At 37.1% G+C, this 22,944-nt stretch overlaps 7 protein-coding genes and 1 pseudogene across 9 annotated transcripts in view; 5 read left to right on the forward strand and 3 right to left on the reverse strand.

Moving 5' to 3' along the window:
- LOC104739782 (G-type lectin S-receptor-like serine/threonine-protein kinase At1g11410) overlaps nt 1-423 on the forward strand; it is a 7,308-nt gene extending 6,885 nt beyond the window's left edge. The window contains exon 8 of one of the 2 annotated variants that reach the window (XM_010460235.2): nt 11-423. In XM_010460235.2, the coding sequence (XP_010458537.1) occupies nt 11-282 (272 nt within the window). In that variant the 3' untranslated portion in view covers nt 283-423. The remainder of the gene's footprint in view (nt 1-10) is intronic. The other variant, XM_010460237.2, reaches the window with a different exon arrangement.
- Nucleotides 807-3,719, reverse strand: LOC104739783 (DUF724 domain-containing protein 5-like). The gene is made up of 7 exons (XM_010460239.2): nt 3,288-3,719; nt 2,694-3,086; nt 2,471-2,591; nt 2,297-2,376; nt 2,128-2,212; nt 1,296-1,965; nt 807-1,027 (listed from the first exon to the last, which is right to left on the reverse strand). Exons 1-7 carry the CDS (start codon nt 3,288-3,290, stop codon nt 1,024-1,026), a joined length of 1,356 nt encoding a protein of 451 aa, XP_010458541.1. The 5' UTR covers nt 3,291-3,719; the 3' UTR covers nt 807-1,023.
- Nucleotides 4,008-6,022, forward strand: LOC104739784 (multiple organellar RNA editing factor 9, chloroplastic). The gene is made up of 4 exons (XM_010460240.2): nt 4,008-4,481; nt 5,272-5,369; nt 5,470-5,535; nt 5,636-6,022. The coding sequence occupies exons 1-4, from the start codon at nt 4,114-4,116 to the stop codon at nt 5,806-5,808; spliced, it is 705 nt and encodes a 234-aa protein (XP_010458542.1). The 5' UTR covers nt 4,008-4,113; the 3' UTR covers nt 5,809-6,022.
- On the forward strand, nt 6,147-7,718 carry LOC104739785. The gene has a single exon (XM_010460241.2). It carries the CDS (start codon nt 6,487-6,489, stop codon nt 7,561-7,563), a length of 1,077 nt encoding a protein of 358 aa, XP_010458543.1. The 5' UTR covers nt 6,147-6,486; the 3' UTR covers nt 7,564-7,718.
- On the forward strand, nt 9,166-11,525 carry LOC104739786 (annotated as a pseudogene).
- On the forward strand, nt 15,016-16,602 carry LOC104739787 (DNA-directed RNA polymerases II, IV and V subunit 10). Its single transcript, XM_010460242.2, has 4 exons — nt 15,016-15,142; nt 15,377-15,435; nt 16,177-16,271; nt 16,375-16,602. Exons 1-4 carry the CDS (start codon nt 15,107-15,109, stop codon nt 16,398-16,400), a joined length of 216 nt encoding a protein of 71 aa, XP_010458544.1. The 5' UTR covers nt 15,016-15,106; the 3' UTR covers nt 16,401-16,602.
- Nucleotides 16,803-20,431, reverse strand: LOC104739789. Of its 2 annotated transcripts, none has more exons than XM_010460243.2 (6): nt 20,084-20,431; nt 18,933-19,830; nt 18,654-18,838; nt 18,268-18,304; nt 18,080-18,141; nt 16,803-17,468 (listed from the first exon to the last, which is right to left on the reverse strand). In XM_010460243.2, exons 1-6 carry the CDS (start codon nt 20,179-20,181, stop codon nt 17,009-17,011), a joined length of 1,740 nt encoding a protein of 579 aa, XP_010458545.1. In that variant the 5' UTR covers nt 20,182-20,431; the 3' UTR covers nt 16,803-17,008. The 2 variants fall into 2 exon arrangements, with proteins under 2 accessions (XP_010458545.1, XP_010458546.1); XM_010460244.1 differs by having other exon boundaries at nt 20,080-20,132.
- Nucleotides 21,038-22,846, reverse strand: LOC104739790. Its single transcript, XM_010460245.1, has 3 exons — nt 22,714-22,846; nt 21,857-22,640; nt 21,038-21,772 (listed from the first exon to the last, which is right to left on the reverse strand). Exons 2-3 carry the CDS (start codon nt 22,296-22,298, stop codon nt 21,126-21,128), a joined length of 1,089 nt encoding a protein of 362 aa, XP_010458547.1. The 5' UTR covers nt 22,299-22,640; nt 22,714-22,846; the 3' UTR covers nt 21,038-21,125.

Here is a 22,944-nt window from a genome sequence, read left to right on the forward strand (position 1 = left end):
AACTTAATGGGTGAAGAGACTTATGATGAGAGCGAAGTAATGAAGTGCATACACATTGGGTTACTTTGCGTGCAAGAAAACGCTTCGGACAGACCAGACATGTCCTCTGTTGTCTTCATGTTAGGTCATAACGCCATTGATCTTCCATCTCCGAAGCATCCTGCGTTTACAGCGGGAAGGAGGAGAAACGTCAAAAGTGGCGGCAGCTCAGATAATTGGCCCACCGGAGAAACCGGTAGTACTGTTAATGACGTTACTCTCTCCGATGTCCAAGGTCGTTAACAAGTGTCAACGCAAATATCAATTTATATCACAATATTTATATTTGTTTATATAGAAAATTATTTGTATAAACGTATGCAAAATCATGTTTATAAAGTTACAAAATACCTGATGAAAAGGAAAAGTTATATATTATCGGCATCAGATTATTAATGGACTAAAATCTCATACCCCATTTTCATCAAAACAATTTCTAAAAAATCCTTTAATGGTAAAAAGATAATATTACCCTTATGAAAGTTGTTAAAGGTTAAATATAATTAAACCAGTAAGTATTCAACGAAAAACACAGTAGCTCAGTGGTCGCGAGCTCCATGCCCACGCGCGCGTGCCCAGGGCAACAAGTACAACTAGAATGTTCGATTTTTATTTAAAAATTGTTAAAGGGATAGTTTCCTTCTTTCTTTAAATAATAAGGGTACTTAAATTAAAGTGGATGCGTAGAAAAGAATTCTTGGGATAAGGGCAAAAGAAAATTAAATCCGATTATTAATACTGTTTGTTTATTCATCCATCATTTTGTTTTTTGTTGTCTTTGTGAATTTCATACTGTAGTGTACAATTTAAATGTTTGACAACTAGCTTTATAATACCGACGACCAAAAAATGGACTTGAGAGTTAAAAGACCTTTTAGTTAGATTACAAGTCTCTACCACATAAGATACTTCGACTCAAAAAGACATTCTACTCTGATCTTCAGCTACACTTACCGCATTTTTTTTGCCTTCATGCTTACTCTTTCACCTGAAATCAACAAAAAGGAAGGTAAAAAGATTAGATAACAACCATGTAATAATAACTGCATTTGTATCACTACCAGAGTCCATTCGAATAAGAGATGAGTGTTCTACCTACGAACTACACTAGTGATTGGTTCAAGACTTGTAAGGTTAATTAGTGAAACGTAACATCATCATCAACCATAAATCCAGAAGGGACAATGATCTCCAGAAAAAAAATCATTAAATCAACTTAGAAAAAGCTCATCATAGTTTTGTTTTTCTGAACTTACCAAGGAGCCGACAAAGTCGTCTCAAACTCAAACTCCACATTTTCAAGCTCGACACCAAGATCTCTTGCACATGACCCAATCTGACATATCTTTTTGTTGGATGCATCCTTTTTCTCTTTCAGAGCCGCTTCTTGCCTCAGCAGCTCGAGCATCTTCTGTTTCACCTCAAGAATTTTTCGTTCCATCTCATCAAACTCTAGTTTAGCCTTGCGATTATTGCTAGATTCATCTGTCATCTCTTTGTCAAGACCTTTTCGTTCCTCTAATATATTTAGTTGTCTATCTTTGAGTGCCAACAGCTTGTCGATCCGTGATAAAGCCGTTGCAACATTGAACCCGTATTTCTCTAGCTCTGAAAAGGAATCTTTGAGGCTATGTAGTTGGCTTACAGAAACGTCGGTTTCAAGATCTTTATATTTCTCCAGTAACATAGAATAAGTCACCATCAGACCTAATGCTTGCCCTTCACGGAAATCTTCTTTAGTATTTGACAATGGGCTGAAATGTGGACTTTGTGGTACTCTCTTGAAGACCTCTGTTGATTCATATGTCTTCCAAAGCGGTGACTTCTTTGCAAAAGGAAAAACCATTTCTGTATCATTTGCTTGGGTTTCCTCAACATTAGGAACAAAATTCTTCCCCACATTGCAAGTCCGATTTGAGGATAACACTGGACATATCAACGTATACCCAAAGAAAAATGAGAACAAAGAACTTTGCTTAGCGTATCTACCAGTAAGTAATAGTCATTAGATGTTTCATGGATCTCAAACTTTTGACCATTGCAAGCCGATTCTAAATGCAAGAAGGTCCAATGAGAGTTGAAACGTACCAGTCTCATTAAGGTCTGAACTGTCTTCTAGTTGTCCTCTATTCCTCTTTCGAGTGTAGACTTGGCTGTTATGCTTCTTAGGCATCTGTGCATAAAAAGTGTTAAAAACAAAGGGGAGAGCCATCTCAAAGATAAAATACCAATCATGAAGATTAAGCTAATACGATACATTTTCTCGAGTTGACTCATTTCCCAAGCCATTCTGATTCTTCATGGACTCAGGGGATACATGTGAGCGAGATTCTTTTTCTGAAAAATAGAGACCATTCTAAATCAATCTCATGGCGCACATATAAAAAAGGGTTATGAGAATCAACTTGTGGGGTTATGACTAGAGTCTAACCATTTACTACATCATCATCCCTCTCAAATCTCCGCGGTGCCTTTGTCTGCACATTTTTAGTTTCTAAACCCACTGACTTGTTTCGTTTACCGTCTAAAGGAGTTTGTTTTTGGCGTTTTGGCTGAAAATGGTAACAACACTTCAAAATCAGCCTCAAAGATGTCCCACTAAAAAATATACCAAACCAACGTAATGTTCACTGAAACCAAGAGATATAAATCACCTTTGTTCTTGTACGCCAAACTCCATCTTCCCACTCCATTGAAGGCCTAAGATCTGAATGACTGAATTGCGACGACGCCACCCTTGTGCCCCCGAAACTTACCATGTATCGTCCCTCAAAGACAATCCCCCTCACCACACCTTCACGCCACCTAAAGTCAGTAAACGCCTCTACATGATCCAACAAATCATACTCTCCAACAGAAAAAGAAGGCTGCGGAGGCCTGATACTTTGAGAACCAACGATTACAATGCGTGATTCCTTGCATCTGAAGAATGTATAAGTATAACAGTCGTACTTAACAATAAATTTCTTCTCATTCTCCAATTCCTTGATAATAATTGCCGGACGCCAGGCCAAATCAATTCTCAATTCCACCATTGTCCCGCATTCCTTCAAGGACAACAACATATAACAAACGGATAAAGATAAAAACTTTGACATGCGAACAAACCCCGAAGAAAAGAAACGATTCACATAGCTTATTATTAGGTCGGACCCATTTGAAGCCGGTCCAATCAAGATGAACCCTCAAATTCTTTTTCTCGAACTGAATAATGTCAGTTTTGGAGTCTAAGTAAACAAAATACTTACCATCCTCCTCCAGCGTTTTCACTACCACACCAGTCCACCACCCATCTTCTAGATAAGCGTCGACCATCAAACCTTCTTCAAAAACGACGCCGTCGTTCAGATTCTCTCAGGTGGGACTGGTCGAATAAAGCTCTTATCGACGGATTTCATAAAAGGAGCCGAACGGTCTTCCTTGAGCAGCGTCAAGAAACGAACTTTGATCTTTTTGTCTCCTGATTCCGCTGGATCTTCTTCCGGAATCGCTTTGTAATAAGAACCTTTAAACCTAAGCATTTTCTCCATCTCTGGATTTTACTAAGTATGCTTACTCAGAAACCCTCAATTGAAAACACAAAACAAAAACTATAAAGACACGACCTTTTCTCTTCCCCCTTCTCTCAAACACAGTCAGTACTACTGGTGGAGAAGCCGAGAAGACAATACACCTTGCGAAGAGTGTATTTTTTCCAATTTAGCTTTTTTTTTTTTTTAAATATATATATATATATATATTTCAAGCGCAAAAAAAACATAATAATCAAAAGGGCCCAAACTAACTAATGGGCTTATTCAAACGGTGTCGTTTCATATGTCTTCTTCATCATATCGCAGCAAGGTAAGTAAAAAAAAAACATAATAATATCAAAAAGGCCCAAACTAACAAATGGGCCTAATAAACGGTGTCGTTTCATAGGTCTTCTTCATCACATTGCAGCAAGGTAAGTAAATTATAAAAAAAAAAAACCTTATCCTTCTTCCAATCTGTAGTGAAAGTGTCGAACCAGTGAACCCACTCTCTCTCTCTCTCTCTCTCTCTCTCTCTCTCTTTTCAATTTCTGCAATTTCAATGGCGTCCTTCACAACGTCTTCTTCTTCTTCGCTTCTCCCCAAAACCCTACTCCCCGTAAGCCACCTGAATCGTTTCTCTACACCTTCCGGTATCCGCGTTGGAGGAGGAGACACATGGACTCCTCTGCTCCGGAGCATCTCCGCCGTCGGGTCTCGGCGTCGTGCGGCGGTTGTTAAAGCTGCGACGGTGGATTCGGATTACTCTTCGAAACGGGGCAGTGGTAATGAGCAGAGAGAGACGATTATGCTACCTGGTTGCGATTACAATCATTGGCTTATTGTAATGGAGTTTCCCAAGGATCCTGCTCCAACTAGAGACCAGATGATTGATACTTACCTTAACACTCTTGCTACTGTTCTTGGAAGGTTCGTTTTTCGCTTGTGATTGATTCTCTCTGTTTGGTGAGCTAAGAGTTATATATTGTGTTGTTAATGGACTAGTCATGATTCGTTTGCTTGTAATCAGTGTTGTGCATAGGAAGATTTGGGTTTCATGAAATTAGGGTTTTCACTTGGTTTGTGATGATAATGTAAGGTAAAGGTTTAGTGAACTGAGTAAAGCCTTTTGCTTTGAAGTTGACCTAGTTTCCAGAGTTTGTTCTTAAACTTTACATGATGATTGAATAAAGTTGGTTAAAGTTGTTATGAATGTATCAGTGTGTAATCTCTTGCTGATTTGTATTTATCTCTTGATATGTGCAAACATATTGAACATTGCTGCATATGGAAAGGAAAACAATGCTGTCTGGATTTGATATCTATATAGTGGGTGGAATAGGAGCATCGATGTTGCAGATATTCTTCAAGCTATGTGTAAATTGCAGATGTTTTTCTTGGTGTGTCTTTGTTAAAAAGTTGATGTGGATAGTGTAAGCAAGCAATGTATGGTAAAGTGGTTTAGTGTGTACACTTTTGAAGAGCGTTAGATTGGGACTCCTGACTAGAATTTCCTTGATAAGGCAGGGAATGAGTTTGCCTCACACAAGATATGACTAAAACTTTGGTTTATTTGTTGCTGCTGGCTATTTTTGAGAACTCGAATCCTATCTACACTGTTGTGCTGCTGTTATAGTCAATTTGTGTACTTTCTGTCTATTTTCTAGCATAACCAGTTATTTATGTGTGGATATTGAGGGTACTTGTGTCTGTTTTCCAGCATGGAAGAGGCAAAGAAGAACATGTATGCATTCAGTACGACCACGTATACTGGCTTCCAATGCACCATTGACGAAGAAACATCTGAGAAGTTCAAGGGTTAGTTAAGCAAGAAGAGCTTCAATCCCCTTTTTGAAAGCTTATGCTTGTAATCGTGGAAAACCTTCATACTGATTGCTCGGTCTTTCATTTTTCACAGGTTTGCCTGGAGTTCTCTGGGTTTTACCTGACTCCTACATAGATGTCAAGAACAAAGACTACGGAGGTAACCCATCAAAGCCTGATAATAAAGTTTCTAGAGTCTCTCTTCGTCTCTCGCTCTATATCTCTGTTTTGATAATTGGATCGTTCGTTTTTGGTTTTAGGTGACAAGTACATCAATGGAGAGATTATCCCGTGCACATACCCGACATACCAACCAAAGCAGCGCAATAACACAAAGTATCAAAGTAAGAGGTACGAAAGAAAGAGAGACGGTCCTCCACCTCCTGAACAGAGGAAACCTAGACAAGAACCAGCCGCCTCTGATTCCTCTTAAACGCTGATAAGATAGCTGCTATAATGGAGTGTTTGCGAGTTTTGATCGTTTTGTTAGTCCTTAGCTTATTGAAGTCAGGTGTAAAATCCGTCTAGTATCAAATGATGATACTACATGTCACCAAACCTTCTTGAACAATATTTATTGTTTTGTAGGATGAAGTTCAAAGAACCATTTGTTTAAAGTTTTTCGCCTTAGTATAGGCTTCGGCTAATGTTATTCAGTAATTTCCTTAGTGGTAAAGTTTCAGGTTGGTTTTTGGGTTTTGGTTTGGCTTAGGTTCAGCTTAGAAGTGTTTTACCTTTGATTGGATTTTCACTAGGATATGTCTGGTTCTGGTTTGATTTCTTTGTCCACCACTACTTTTAACCACGTTTTCTCAACACCATTTTCAGACAAGACAAAACTATTACGTCTGTGGATACTTTTTTGGTAGGGTCACTACAACACACTCGTCACCAACTCACCATCTACATCAGTCGTCCCTACCTTGTCAACACATCACATGGAATAATACACTAGTACACTAGACGGACTTAAACCAAGCATTTCAAATCAGTTTTCTTTTTTTAATTCACAGAACAGAGAGCTCCACCCAATTATTCTTTCTTTCAACAGCAGCTGAGAGAGACTTTCAATCAAGATCATCCTTCAACCTCTCTCAAGATCAAATCTGAGATGGCTAATTTCTATGAGAATTACCAAATCCCCTACGACTTCGATCAGGTTAATAATCTCTACGATAACAATTATTATCATCAACCACAACAACAGTTTGGTTTCGAACCAATGAGTTATAATAATTATAACTGGAATGGATCTGAGTCTGAACCAACCTCTGCAACTGTTGCTTACTCTGCTTATGATCCAATGAGTTATAATATTTATAACTGGAATGGATCAGAGACTGAGACAACCTCTGCATATGTTGCATACTCTGTTTCAACCATGTCTGAGCCTAAACACTTGTTCTATGATCCGAATCTCTATACAACCTATGAGTCCCCTCCTCAGTTTATGATCCATCGATCTGTAGCCTCTGCTCTGGACTTCAACGAGCCTGAATTCGACGAGTACGATTCTACGCCGTACGGTGGTGGCTACGACGTCGTTGCAACCTACGGAAAACCTCTTCCTCCATCGGTGGAGACTTGTTACCCTTGTTCAACCGCTCCTCACGCGAAAGCTCCCTCTCCTCCTGAGATTATCGCTCCTGTGCCTCTTGGAATTTATGATGGTGGTCAAAAGAATGTTGTCAAGAAACGTGTAACTTTTGCTGAACCGGTAGAAGAAGCTAGACCAATGGAAACCATTAAAGAAGAAGAAAAAGAAGAAAGTGAGGAAGAAGGAGATGAAAGCGAAGATGATGATGAAGAAGAAGAAGAAGAAGATCACAGTTCAAGCTATGGAAATGAGAAAGAAGATCACATTGCAAGCTATGGAACTGAGAAACCTGAAACTGTAGATAAAGCAGATGTGAAAGCTCTTTATATTCCGTCTGGTTACGGTTTAGAAGCGACGGATCTCTGCGAGGTTATATTCGGAGGTTACTTTCCTTGCGTGTTACGTAACAAAAGACGTCAGGAAGACGAACAAGATCGTGCGGCTGCCGCTGTTTCTTGCTGGGAAAGCAATTCTGATCCGTGGAAGACGACTTCCGATTACCTTTTCGGGGATTCGTATCCGTACGGCCACGAGAACCGAATAGAAAGAAACCAGTTTGAGATCTCCTCCTATGGTTACCGGAGGTATTAATTAAACTCGGTAAGAACAACATTCTTTGTTTGTTGATGGATGATATTAATGTTGAAGCTGATTTATTTGTATATTAGTATGTGCTATTTTGTTTTTTGATTTGTCCCAGACTTTATTACCAAGACTTTCAAGTTGATCAATAAATGTTCTATAATCATTTCTTAAGACAACGATGGACCGAATTATTTATATTTTCTCTATAAACTATACTATACGGTACGTCACAATACGATATTTATCAATCTACAGGTGAGAAATTCGTGCCAAGGTTACATCAAAATTAGACGTCATAACGCATTACACATAACCGTCATGGCGGGTTAAACGTTAAAAACTTCTTTTTTTTAGACGTCTACTTTTTAATATTCTTATCTATTTCTATATCAGTTATAGTACTCTGGTGAATTTATTCGAGATATAAACAAAAGTTAGAACCACTAAAGCTCAAATGTTACTATATTTATATAGAATTAATGCATTGATCTAATTAATCCTTAACTAGTAGAAGGAATATATGTCTATGCACCACTACCGGAGAGAAATTGCACCGTCCACTTAATGACTCAACCTTTCCTAGATCCTTAAATATCAGTCCAGTTACGTCAGAATTCAGATTAGATACCTGTATAGCACAATTGGCATTGCCATATTAGATTTAATTTATTCGCCAAAACTTTATCTGTAAAGACTAGTGAGCCTCACGTTGTTGGCGAAACAAAAACAAACAGCTCCAACTGCAATTTGGAAGTAACGAGCCCAAACTTGAAACTGTTCACACCGGGGCATGCAACTGTTTTAATACGTTCGAGATTGCAAATGAGTATAAATTGTGGTAAACCGACACTTTTACTTCATTTGCATGACTTATTTTCTCTCGCTAAACCAACATCGATCACTTTTAATTTGTCAAAATCAGTTCGGTAAGTACTTTTTATATATAAGATGCGCGGCAGATGACACGAACAAAATATGATTAAAGCTAATTTATTGGCGTCCCATGAAACGTGTGTGATATAAAGCACATGTATCGCTGTCTCATATAAACTTATATAATGAAGAGGGAAAAAACAAAAATAAGCAATCGTAAATTTATATCGCAGCGCATTGACGCAATTAAACTTGCGATGACCTCATATATAAACGTACTATTTTGTTCTTTCAAATAGTCAATAAGCTCGTGCTTTAATTTGTCTGTTCCACTCTTCACAAATGCATATCCTCTATACAAAGCAAGTTTTCTTTTCCTTCAGATCTAACATTAATTAACCAGAATATATAAATAGTTTCAATTAGTTGTGTGAGTGGGAACTTTTAAATTGTTCGCCAAATTAAGAAATATTTATACATCAACTTTTAGAAAATTTTATATTTTATAGCGGTAAGATTCTAATATTATTTAAATTGAACTTGATACCACTAAGTTTTTTTTTTTTGATACCACTAAGTTAATACAACAATTCTGCAACTTAGAGGCTTTTCATTAGAATGAGCGAACCCATACACTTTCTTATAAATAGGAAGGTTTGTGGTTGCCAAACTCAAAGCACATTTGGGTCTTAACTCTTTCTAACACACACACACACACAGACTCACATACTTTCATAAAGATTATATAAAAACTCACATAGAAAGAAAGAAAGAAAGAAAGAGAGGACGAGAGAGAGAGAGAGATGGGTGAAGATATGGGAGGAGCCGCAAAGTGGCCACCGGTTATAGTAATGGTGATATCACAAGTAGCGATGGGTTCAGTGAATGAGTGAAGAAAGCTCTTGATGTTGGTGTGAACCATATGATCATTGGTGCTTATCGAATGGCTATTTCCTCTTTCATTCTAGTTCCTATCGCCTATATTTTGGAAAGGTTTGATATTTTCGATCATATCATGAGTTTCTTATGTTAGTTTTTTTTTTTTTTTTTTTTTTTTTTNNCGTATTTATATAACACCTAGCTATCAACAGTAATTATAAGAATGAAGTACTTCTTCACGCCAATAAAATTGAAGATTGTGAGAATTGCTCTGTTTTAACATGTTAACAACACCACTAAAGTGTTTAATAACTTAACAGGAAAATAATACCGAAGATAACGTTTAGGCTAATGGTGGATCATTTCATCAGTGGTTTGCTCGGGTTTGTCTTCTCACTATGAATTTCTCAATTTATTATACTTTTTTTCTGTTGTCCATTTAAACTTCCTCTTATGTTATAATATTATATTAAATTACAAATGAAATGTTTTTACATAGGAATTATTTCTTTCAAGTACATAGCACATAGTCATCATTAGCTAACTTATTATTATTCTAATTGTTTGGGTTTGAAATTGGCAGTGCGAGTTTGATGCAATTTTTCTATTTGCTTGGTCTGTCGTACACGTCAGCCACTGTTTCGTGTGCTTTGGTAAGCTTGATGCCTGCAATCACCTTCGCATTAGCTCTTATGCTCAGGTAACGATGGAACCGCGCTTAACGTCTTTTTCATTAATATATGTAATGGGTCCATATATACATAGTAATATTACTATGTAACCGCTTAACTTCTTTTTCATTCATTAATATTACTATGTAATGAGTCCATACATGTATAATTAATTAATTTTGTTGTGTATATAAATTTATATTTAATATAAAAAGATCGTCATATACTACTGGATGTAGGTAAATTTAAATCTCATTTTATTGTTTCTTTTTGCAACGTAAGAGAACAAATTTATTGTGCAATATATATAACTCATACTCTTACAAAATACTAATTATCAATTTAAATTACATTCTTTTTCAGGATTGAAAAGGTAAAAAATTTAAAGACCCAAGCAGGGATGTTAAAAGTGATGGGAACTCTAATATGTATAAGCGGAGCTCTGTTCTTAACATTTTACAAAGGCCCTCATATATCAAACTCTCACTCTCACATAAAGGCTCTTCCCCACAACAGCACCGCTCAAGACAACACCAAGAACTGGCTTCTTGGATGTCTCTACTTAACCATAGGAACCGTGTTGTTATCTCTATGGATGTTGTTTCAAGGGACTTTGAGCGTCAAGTACCCTTGCAAATTCTCAAGCACTTGTCTCATGTCATTGTTTGCAGTGTTCCAATGTGCTCTATTGAGTCTGTACAAGAGCAGAGATGTTAAAGACTGGATTATTGATGATAAATTCGTGATCGGCGTCATCGTATACGCTGTAAGTAATAATATTATATTTTCATAAATCTATAAATGGTTTTATATTATAATTTATAAAGGTAGGATGCAAAAACTTGGAGTATCTAATACACGTATATATTATAGGGAGTGATAGGACAAGCAATGTCGACGGTAGCAACAACATTGGCAATAAAGAAATTAGGAGCTGTTTTCGTATCAGCAATTATGCCAGTTTCTCTCTTTTCGGCTACTCTATTCGATTTCCTACTCTTGCACACTCCTTTATACCTCGGAAGGTTATCTCTTCAATCATCTCTATGAAATTAATGTCGTTTCTACATAGCTTTAGACATATATGTAAATGTCTGTGGCATGCTCATCATAACACTAACTAGGATTCTTTAAAAAACTTTTTTGATACAGTGTGATTGGATCAATAGTGACAATAATTGGTCTCTACGTGTTCTTGTGGGGTAAAAACAGAGAAACGGAAGCTTCCCGGATGAATAACGAAGATCAAAATATTAATAATGATAAGGAGACTAGGTCACCCGTTTAACTAAATAATATTGTTATTATAGAATGATTCAACACCATCGTCGTAGTATCTTGGCCGGCCGCCGGAAAAAAAACAATGCTTCATATATCGGTTTTTGGTAGTTTCTCAACTTATGCTTATGCTTCAGGTAGATCTTTCCAGGGCGTTTTCAAATCTATCTAAGTTGGTTGTGAACAAAAAAAAAGGTTGTTTGTGAGCTGGTCTCTATATAAGGCTTTGTTTTTTTGATTCGATCTTCATTGATCAGTTGAACTTAAGTTGATATGTTAACAAAGTTGGTAAAATAGCTAAAAAGAGTCTAGTATTATTTTTCTTAATTAGTTTCAAAAGCTCTGTTTCTTGGATTGCTTTTAACAGGGGGTATTGAACTTGGTATTTTAAAAGATTTTAGAGTATTCTTAAAATCCTATGTTATTCAATTGATGATTTTAAAAAATCTTTTAAAATCCTATGTTATTCAACTTGAATTTATGTAAACTTATTTAAACTACTCTAGAATTTCTTATTATTCAATTAATAATTTATAAAACTTGCTTAAAATCTACTGTTATCCAAAATTTCACAACTTTAATAAAAACTGATACTTTACATGATTCTATGAGACTTTTTCTGTTTTAGTTGAAAAATAAGTCTAATAAAATAACACCTTTTTGGATAGTTTTTTAAAGGATTTTCAGTTATTACAAGGCAATTGGAATACCTATAGGTTTCCTCTTCTTCTCTCCTTCACACTTCCCACCAAAAACACTTCCCACTAATTCTCTGCTTTCCCGGGGAAATCAATACTCATGCTTTTGCTTCAGAACCTCACCACAAGTTTGCCAATTTCTCTTAACACGCCGGACTAAACTCACCAACCCCTAAACACCGAAAAGAAAAAAAAATCAGTAACAAAAAGTAAATGTAGGGTTAGCTTTAACCCAACGAAACAAAAAGGGGCAAGGAAGAAGGAGAAAATCTTAAAACCCTATAAGGACCAAATTGACGAGATAGAAGAGACGGAGAAGACACGAAAGCAAACGAATTGAAGCTAAAAAATTTTTACTGGGAAAATAACAAAACCTAAAGAGAAACGGATCAAGAACCCTAGAATGGAGGTAAGAGAGATACGAATGAACAAAGAAAAGAAGGTGAATAATTTACAAAAAAAAAATTGTTTGTGTTGTGAAATATTCTAAAATCACCCAAAGTTTAATAACAAAATCTCATAGAATCACATTCATTTTTTTGTTTTTTAAATATAAAAACTTTTAAAAAATAATCAAATCTCCTAAAAACTCAATCAAATCTTTCAAAAGTCTAAAATATTAAAATCATACCAAATCTTTCAAAACTCTAAAATATTAAAATCATACCAAATCCTACCAAATACAAGTTCAATACCCCTCTCGAAATGTGTTGTGGTTTTGTGTTAGTAGCCTCGAAATGTATTCAATCGACGAGAAATTAAAAGAAGGCAAAAGAGTACATATATATATATATATATGAAAGCCACACAACACACACAGTGAAACCAAACGAATAGTTAGTTAATCATTCACTAAAACGTCATTGCGATGGTGACCTACAGCTAGCCTTAGCCAGATTTTTTTTTTGACTCACGCTTCAAAAGGAGGAGAGTCACGTACGCAGGCCAATTCTTGGAACGAGTGTCCATTTGGTCGATATTTGGGTCTACTTTCTTGAAGTAGGCTTCAGCAGCATCTAAGCCTCTAGTCTTAGCAATGATATTAACAAAAACTGCAAGCTGCGAGGGAGAAAAACTCATCTTCTTTTTATCTATCCACTTTAAGATCTAACCAAAAAACCAAAAAGAAAACTTTCATAACTCAGTAACAAATTAAAATCTAAAAAATAAAAAATAAGCAATATATTAAAATGTTAGATTGATGAGATGACAGACCTCTAGGGCATATTCATGTTTGCCTTCCTTGTCAAGCTGCTCTGCCGAGCTAACGAGATCCGCCTGAGACTGAGTGATGGAAACACCCTTGTTCTCTTTCTCCCTCATGATGAATTCTAAGGTCTCACCCATTACAGACCGCAGCTTCTCCACAATACTAAACTTCTCCCAAATACTACACTTCACCTTCTCAGCAGAAGAAGAAGAAGAATAAGCTTCGTCTCCTGTCGTCAATGGAGGAGTATCAGAAGAAGAAGAAATACATAATTCAGAGCATGTATGAAGTGGTATCCACTAAAAGAAAGCAAAGAGTACATATGAAAGCCACACACACAAACTATTAGTTAATCATTCACTTGCGAGAGTGATGAACAGCTAGACTTATATTATAGCCCACGTTTTCTTTAAAAGCAGGAGAGTCACGTCAATTCTTGGAACGAGGGTACACTTGGTCGTAGTCAAGGTATACCTTTCTTGAAGTAGGCGTGCACAGCAGTTAAGCCTTTGGTCTTAGCAATGATATCCACAAAATATGCAAGCTCTGATGGAGAAAAGCTCATCTTCTTTTTATCCATCCACTCAAATATCTAACAAATTAAAAAAACCAAAACAAACTTTCATAAATCTCCAAAAAAATAAAAAAAGAAAAAAAAAACAAGAAAGAAGACAATTTGATCATCGGCGGGGATCATAGATGATAGACCTCGAGAGCATAAGCATGTTTGCCTTCCTTGTCAAGATGCTTTGCCGAGCTGACGAGATCCGCGTGAGTGAAGATAACACTCTTCTTATCTTCCTCCCTCGTGATAAAATCTAAGGTCTCACCGGTAAGAGACCGCATTCTCTTGATGAAACTACTCTTTGCCGCCGCCCTCTCAGCAGAAGAAGAAGAAGAAGCTCCGTCTCCTGTCGTCAATGGAGGGGTAGCGATCTCAGCAGAAGAAGAAGAAGTAAACGAAGCCATTATTCTCGTGGACGTAGCACTCTTCATCTCTCTCTTCCAGAGATGAAGAGAAGCTGCTGCTGCAGTCCGGCGCAAGTTCAACATTTCGCAAACCCTAATTTTTCACAACCTAACTTTTCCTATATATTCTCTAATATCATTAAAAAAAATACATATACAAACGAAGTCGCCTTTATTCTCTCTGTTAAGTTAAACCGGGGGAGATGTTCAATAATTCTCTCTGTTTGAATAATTATTACTTTTTCTAATTTTGCAGATTTTGTTCGATCGTCATTCCGTTCAGCTGAGAATAAATTCGTAAGAGAGAACAAAACAGATTTGTTATTAGGTCCATTGAAAGAATTAATCAAAATTCAATACAACGACACTTGAATCCATAAAAGTTTTGAGTCCCATATAAACTCTGTCGCATTATATATTTGATCATATAATAATACCTCTTTAATTTGTTGTAAATTCTCGAAGGGCACAAGAAGAATAACTGTTTCTCGAATTGTGATTTTGCTAAAACAGTCTGAAATTGAAAGAGCGACTGATCATAACTAATGTGAGGATTTTTATTTTGGGAAATGTTTGCCTTTATTCTTTCTTAAATATTTCACCTTTTTTTATTTTTATGATCAGTGGTATCTCTTTGAAAGATCTTTTGTGAATATGAATGAATTGTCTACAATCTTTTATTTAGTGTTCATTATACGTTTATCTTAAAAAAAATTATTGGTTTGGAGAATATTATATAGCCTCACACAAACGAAGTGAACAACTGTTAAAGGAAAGCCTTGATTTGAATATAGTTAATACGATTGTCAAAAAAAAAAAAAAAGGAAAAAAAATAGTTAATACGACGTCGTGTTGTTCTTCACCTATTTACTCTCAGACAGCCCCCTTTGTGTTCTTCACCCTAAAACCCTAAAATCGTTAACAGAGAAAGAGAGACAGAAGAACAAGACCAAGTTAGCTCAAGCCTCAAGATGATTATCCCTGTTCGTTGCTTCACTTGTGGAAAGGTTTGTTTTTTCAATTCGCTATGGTCTTATTTAGGGTTGTTCACTCCGTCTTTTTAGGGGTTTTGTTACTCTAAATTTGACAAAGATAGACATCTTTACTCTCTCTCTCTCTCTCTTTCTGTTATCCCCATATTATGGCTGGGTCGATTAGATCAATTCTTTAAAGAGCAATAAAAAGAAAGTATTGAGCTTTATTACTAAGCTTTCTTCATTCACTTTTGTGATTTTGTTTAGGTGATTGGAAACAAATGGGATCAGTATCTTGATCTTCTCCAGCTTGACTACACTGAAGGGTAAGAGCTTTTCACTTGCTCTATTCATTCATACTTTGTGTTTGTGTGAAAAAGATTGTAATTTATTTTTGAGTTTTAGAGAAATTTGCCCAGATTTGGTATTGGTTCTGTAGTTTTTTTTTTTTTTTTGTAGGCAGATGATAACTTAAGTTTGAGACTTGAGACTACTAGTCAACTCCAATTCTTTATTTGAGGGAAAATAGCTATTCTAATTGTTGAAGGAGTTGTTAGCTTATCATAATCTTCTCTTTATGTTTATTGTCTTCGTTGGAAGAGACTATATCCTGCCTATATTGTATAATCCATCTCTATGTGCCTATCTAGATTTGGCTTTTGTTTAGAATTGTGCTCATCTAGATGATTCTTATTAGTACCAATCATACTTTGTGCGAATCTGTTGGAGAAGCAAATCAATAAAAAAGATTAGGCTTTAGCTAATGATCTGTTGTTTTATGTGTTTACTGGAAGAGACTATTGTGCCTATCTTGTTTTGTTTGTAGATTCTATCTCGACCGTTATAAGTGTGAATGAAGAAGACCTCTGATTCTTTTTCCATCTGTAGAAGAATCTTAGTCTTGGTGTCTAGATATTATTCAATCCGTGTTGGTTTTGCATTTCTTCTTGTAATTAAAGCAAGTTTTGTTTTAAAGGAGATTCTTTCTTTAGGCTCTTTCTTATCGATGTTTAAGCTCCACAATAGGTAGGTATGAAATTTACAATATATGTTTTCTCTTTTGGCAGGGACGCCCTTGATGCGCTCCTGCTAGTCAGATACTGCTGCAGGCGTATGCTAATGACTCATGTTGATCTGATTGAGAAGCTTCTCAACTACAACAGTACACTCTCCAAACTTCATTATATATGCTGTGTTTCTTTTGAGTCCGACCCTATTGTCTTCTTCTATTTATTTACTGGTACCCACATACTTTTTTCTTGCAGCTCTGGAAAAATCAGACAACAGTTAGAAGAGGATGCAAATCTGCTGGAAGAGTTTTCCTCTTTAGAGGCTTAAATATTAGTATGTATGAAAACACTTGTTCTCTGTGGTGTAGAACCTTAAATTCCATCTAAATCATATGTATGTCACTACTTTCTCGTGTGTGTGATTCAATATCATATTTTCTGACCTGAATGATTTGTCCTTTTGAGATGTTCACGTTTCTTTGATATTGAGGTGCAGACATGGCCATCTCTAAAACCCTTTAAGAAATTCCAGTCACTGGTTTTCACAAGTTCATAATTTGAGAAATCACTTGAAGTCACTGGTTTTAGTAAGTTAATAAAACGCAACAAAATAAGTTATGTAGCATTCAACACAGTCGTCTTACTGCTTAGTGTGTTTATGCTTGTGCAAGAATTCTCAAACATGGGTTAAGAAAAAATGTATAACCAAAGAAGAATGAAGAACACAATGTAACCATGTTTGGCATATGTAATCCGACCCGTTCTTCAAGGGAACATATCATATTTAAATCTCTCATAACGATCCCACAAACCACATGAGATGTGCTCGAGAAATCAAGATCAAATTAGTCGGAACTAAAACCATATCAAAGAACAAACGAACAATAACTCAGTAGCCATTAATCTTTCTTGATGTTGTTGTTGATCCTACCAACCGAGAGAACGGTTGCTGCTGCGATTGGTTGTTGCGGCTGGTGTTAAAACTGTTGCTGCTTCCAATTCCGGATTTAGAGTCAGAGAAAGGAGAGTAGGCTTGAGCTAGCTCAAGGGCAGAAGCGGCTTTCCCATGACGAAGCCCTGTTCCATCTGGTGATTTCGGTTTCTGGGGAACCGGTTTTCGCCATGTCTCTGGTGATGGATGTCTTGTCTTCTCTTGAGTCTGCTGTTGCTGTCTTGAGCTCTTGTTTTCATTTTCACGCCAGTTTCTCCTCTGAGTTTCGGATCTGGCATTGTCGCTTACATTTCTCCCGTCCTTTTGCTCAAATTTCCTTGTTCTCAAGTCACGGGGAGAATTCATTGGCCTTTGAATTGCATGATCTGGAACTCTCTCGATCGGTTTGGGGACCATCCTTTTGATATGTCGGAAAAGTAATAAAAAGATTTTAGAATTAGATAGTGGATCTCAATGGAACAGTAAGTACAGATAGTGAGAAGAAATCCTCCAAACCTGTCTGTCGGTTGCTCCAATTTGTTATGCTCGATCTCATCAATGCCTCGCTCTTTCAATACCTAGTCGCAAATAGAGATTAAAATTAGGTTGAAAATCTATATGAATCTACACAGCCAAGAAATCAAATGATGCTGAACAAACAGGCAACTTAACAAGAGAGAGTTACACAAACAATACGCACTCACCAGCTCTCGTGGTCTGGCACCGCCAAAAACCGCACTTCTGCAACATGAACCAGAAAATGTAAGCATATTTGACAGAATATTTACTTATAGCCAAGGAAACGGTCTAATAGATAACTCTAGAGAAGTAAAAGTAACTATGGACTAAATTCAATGTTCTAGCATATTCAACCATCTAGGACTTCTGAGGGTAGTTTGATAACATCTATCTCAATTTGAATAGATACCAAAAAATGTCACGAGCATAATCCTTCCAGTATTTACCATCAGAAATTAAGCAACTCTTCTGTGTCACTACTTATGTCCCAAAGATCCAANTCCTCCAAACCTGTCTGTCGGTTGCTCCAATTTGTTATGCTCGATCTCATCAATGCCTCGCTCTTTCAATACCTAGTCGCAAATAGAGATTAAAATTAGGTTGAAAATCTATATGAATCTACACAGCCAAGAAATCAAATGATGCTGAACAAACAGGCAACTTAACAAGAGAGAGTTACACAAACAATACGCACTCACCAGCTCTCGTGGTCTGGCACCGCCAAAAACCGCACTTCTGCAACATGAACCAGAAAATGTAAGCATATTTGACAGAATATATACTTATAGCCAAGGAAACGGTCTAATAGATAACTCTAGAGAAGTAAAAGTAACTATGGACTAAATTCAATGTTCTAGCATATTCAACCATCTAGGACTTCTGAGGGTAGTTTGATAACATCTATCTCAATTTGAATAGATACCAAAAAATGTCACGAGCATAATCCTTCCAGTATTTACCATCAGAAATTAAGCAACTCTTCTGTGTCACTACTTATGTCCCAAAGATCCAAAATAATTACTACTGAGCTGGGACAATAAATATAAGTACCACCAGAGCTTGATAAAACTTTGATCATCCTTACCTTTCCTTTTCAGTTTTAACTTCTGGCTGCTCAAGCAACTGTGCCACGGGCTTCAAATTTAATTTGGGGCGCTCAATCGGCTGGTTAGGAATCTCATCCGCAGACAAACCAGGTTTTGAAATGTTCATACTTTTCTGTGTTGCATAAACAGTATCACGTTGAATAAGATTTGAAGCACCATTTTCCTGCAGATATAGAGTTGAGCCATCAGAAAACACAGTTGATCAACAAGGAAAAATGAAAACCAAAGCGGCAGCTCAAAATTTTTGTAACTAATACCAGTTTTCCATCATTCACAGGCTTCTCAATAATGTTTTCAAGAGGTTTTGTGCGAGGCAGCAGGTTCAGCTTAGGTCGTTCCACGACTTCAGACGGGGCAGTTGATTGCACCAAATGTCCAGCAGGCCTAACGTCAGAATAATTTGGATGAGGCTTATTGCTGCTGTTTGATACAATCCTCGCTTCCTTAACATCCAAATAAGTTGGACCAGGGATTTTTTCAGACTCAGGGGAAACCTTTTTACCACCTTGGATCCCTTCTCCAGCAACCAGGCCCTGTTCTATACGTGTCCCATGTGACTCAACCCCTTGATTAAGCACAAGACTATTAGTCTTGAAACCTCTGCTCTCTATCTCTGAATGCTTAACAACATCAAAATCCATCTGAGACGGAACCAAAAGCTTGGACTGCCATCTACCTGAAGAAAGTTGGTCAAGCGCACTTGAATGGACCAAATTAGAAACAGCTGGTTGCGTAGTCCATGGGGACTGTCCCGGATCATTGTTAGCCACTGAAACCTCCTTCCTCCCAGTCCAAACATTACCAGTCACAGAATGAGTCACATCATTAACCTTCCCAGGGAAAGCACCAGCCGTTGCTGACCAACCACCATGTCGGCCAGCTAAAACCGAGTCAGTCTTCACCTCCGGACGGGAAACCCGAAAAATATCATCACTGAACATTCTACGAGGAGAGGAGTGACCATCCAGAGGCTTCCGTTCGTCCTCGTTGAAATTGCGTCCGATATTTGCGGTGTGAGGCAGAAACAGTGATTTATCATCAAAAGTTCTAATAGTATGAGACGAACTCGGCCTTGTCCTCTGATCAGGTCGGCCGCCTGAAGTTCCCCAAGGCGCTCTGTCAAACACAGGTCGATCCGTAGCAATCTTCGGAATCCTACAAAGGCAAAAATTGATCATCAACGGGAGAAATGACTCATGTCAAACCGCAGATAACAACAAAAGACCTAAAGAATCAGAAAACAAAAATTTCGATATAGATCTAATAGCCCTAGGTATAAACGAAAAAAAATCAACGGAAACATCACTCGAATCTCAGAAACCAAATCAAGGATACGACTGATTTCCGATAAGCATAGAAACTAAGAGGCGATCCAAAGGGAATACAAACGAATCGAGAGGAGACTTACACTCCAGGAGCAGAAGGGAGAGGGAGATCAGATGGTATAGAGCCGCCATGGAAGTCCTTAAGCGTCATGGTGCTACCAGCCACATTCTTCTTCGACATCGTTTTGTCGCAACTTCCGTATCGGCTTTGATTATTATTACCTCTCTTCTCTCCGATTGAGATTCTTTTGAGTGTTTTTTTACGCCGCCGGAGACGAGAGAGGGGAAGAAGACGAAAGTGGTTAGGGATTTTTTACCTCCCTCTCGCTGTGTGTGGGAGGGGTTCTCAATAGAGCTTCGGTTATGGTTCAGCTTCTTCAGATTCTCTCCTTCCTTCTTCCTCTCTCTCTCTCTCGGATTTTAATTTTAATATCGAAAAAGAAAAAAAAAACCTTTGCTTCCTCAATGGACGGAAATATGTTTTTTTCTTTTTTGGCCCCTTAAAAAGAGCTAAAATACCGAACTTCCCCTATTGAAATAAACTATTGCTTACGTGGATTTTTTTTACACTTACAGATTCGGCTGATGTGGTATGCAATCACCAAAAGATATGTGTGTACGTAACTTAGTAAAATAATACATCAATTTCGAGTTAACGAGATGCTTTGGAGTATCGTGAAGTTTTTAGAGTTGTATCAATGTCGTGGTATTTGTGTGTGTGCTACAAAAAATTATACTGTATATAAGCTTTTGGAATCAATGGTTTTTTTTGTTGTGTGTCAGTGTCAGTGTGTGTTTCTGCCTTACTCCAAAGCTTTTAAGATTATACTAGAAATCAGAACCACCAAACTCATTCTTCGTGAAATCAACAAGTATAAGGAAACAAATAATTTGATGGCCTATTGTGTTGAATAGGTTTTCCCAAAAACAAAAACGGTCAAATGCTTATATTTTTAAAAATCACCTTAAATAGTATTCATCTACACATTAGTATCGATCAGATTGTTTATGAGGAGGTTAATTAATAACACAAATAATAAAGGGAACAATATATGAGGAGACCCACCAAATTTTGCAAGAAAAGAAGAAGTGAAATCTATACAAAAAGACTAAAAAAAAATATTTTCAAGGCTTGAAGATGATGACAAAGCAAGGTAACAAAGCTTTAGTACTCAAAAGAAAAAACTCTTCAATTTTAGAATTTGGTCCTATTTTCAAAGCCAACGAATCAAACTCAGAAAACCCACAAGGATCTTCAAACTTTTGCATCGGTTTATGAACCCTCCCTGCAATCACTCTACATAGCACAACAGCTTTCAATGAACCTATGTTCGTTCTTTGATCGGTAATCTCAATACATTCAAGATCTGTAGAGCTGGTTGATGCTGTGAGAACCCCTTTAATCCCATCCGGTCTTGTTTTAGCACTGAACCCATGTCTTAGAATATGACAAACTCCACATTGATCCGAGAAACAGAGGTTTGAAGAGCTGTTACTGGAACCGAGAGCGCAAGAAAGAGTTGTACCGTGGAACCCAAGAAACTCGTTCCCATCAGCCATACACCGCGAGTGTTTCTTCGAAAGCTTGTTCGCTCTTATTTTCACGAGTTCTCTGTAATCCTCAAACTCTGCAACTACTCTTTGCAGATTTTTTATTTTCAAGATCGCCGAAATGTTGCTCCCTTTTGTTTTGCCAAGCTTGTGAGAATGGCCTATATTGCAGATTAACTCAACAGTTGTTCTTGAGAAGTCTCCAGCTAAGAGTTTGATGACTGCAAAAACAAAACAAAACAGATTCTCCTCAAAACATTTGACCAAAACTTAAACGGAATGGTTAGAAAGGTTAGAAAGGTTACCGGAATGGTTAGAAAGGTAATGCGCCTCAAACGCGTCAAGATCTCTGACTCCCTCATGACATTTTCGACAAGAAAGAACTCCAAAACCGTAGATGTCAGAGACAAGAACATCAAACCTCTCAGAAAAACGACCGGGAAGTAAATCAGAAGAAGATTCTCCTTCGAATCTCCCCGAGTAACCGTTATTGACCTCAATTTTCGTGGTGTTTATAAACCTGGCGCTCTCCAGAGACCGTGAGCTGTAGCAGCTTGGATTCTTCATAGCTCCTCCATCTCTATGTGTTACAAATACATCTCTCATATTTGACATTGATCTTGAGCATCCAGTTGGATTTGTCGTCCTCTGGAGTTGGTTCTTTTTCACTGGATCACCACGGTCAGTTGACTTCTGTGCGTTGCAACAGCTTAGAGACTTCTTTAAATAAAGCCAAACTCCATGCATGTTTTGTTCAAGATCCGTCCTTTGGATTCACAAGGAGGGATGTGGATTATAAAGAGATTCTAAGGAGATTTGACTTTGGTTTGGACAGCTCTGTTTCTGTCTCTTCCTGCTTCACCATATCCAGACAAACTGCTTCCAAAATGAGAGTGAGCATTTCCATAACCATATGATATCATATCACACCATGAAAGAACAAACTAAGAAGAAAAAACGTTTTTAGAAAATTGAAAATTTACAACCAAAATATTCTATTACACAACCTGTAAATATATAATAAAAACGTTTTATGTTAAAAAAAGCTGATCAAATCTTAACCAGGCATGATTCTTTTCCTATTACAACCTGTAAATTTACAATAAACATGTAAGGTATGTGATTACAGAAAAAAAAAAGATATGAGAATCATAATTTTCACCTCTCTTCACGTTCCAAAACAGAATATAACGCCACATGCTGCCTCTATTGAGCTTTGACTTTGTTAAAGTAAGAAAGTCAAACATGTGATCAACCTCTTATTTCAGTAAGAACTTTTATATCTCTGTAATAGATTTGGTAACTTACATTAGATCTAGTAGTTCACAAGAAAAGCATCCAAAACTAATGTCATAAATAGAAAAGGAATGAAACTTTACTTACTTGGAAAGAC

The sequence above is a fragment of the Camelina sativa genome, chromosome 14 (genome assembly GCF_000633955.1).
Source record: "Camelina sativa cultivar DH55 chromosome 14, Cs, whole genome shotgun sequence".
NCBI lineage: Eukaryota > Viridiplantae > Streptophyta > Magnoliopsida > Brassicales > Brassicaceae > Camelina > Camelina sativa.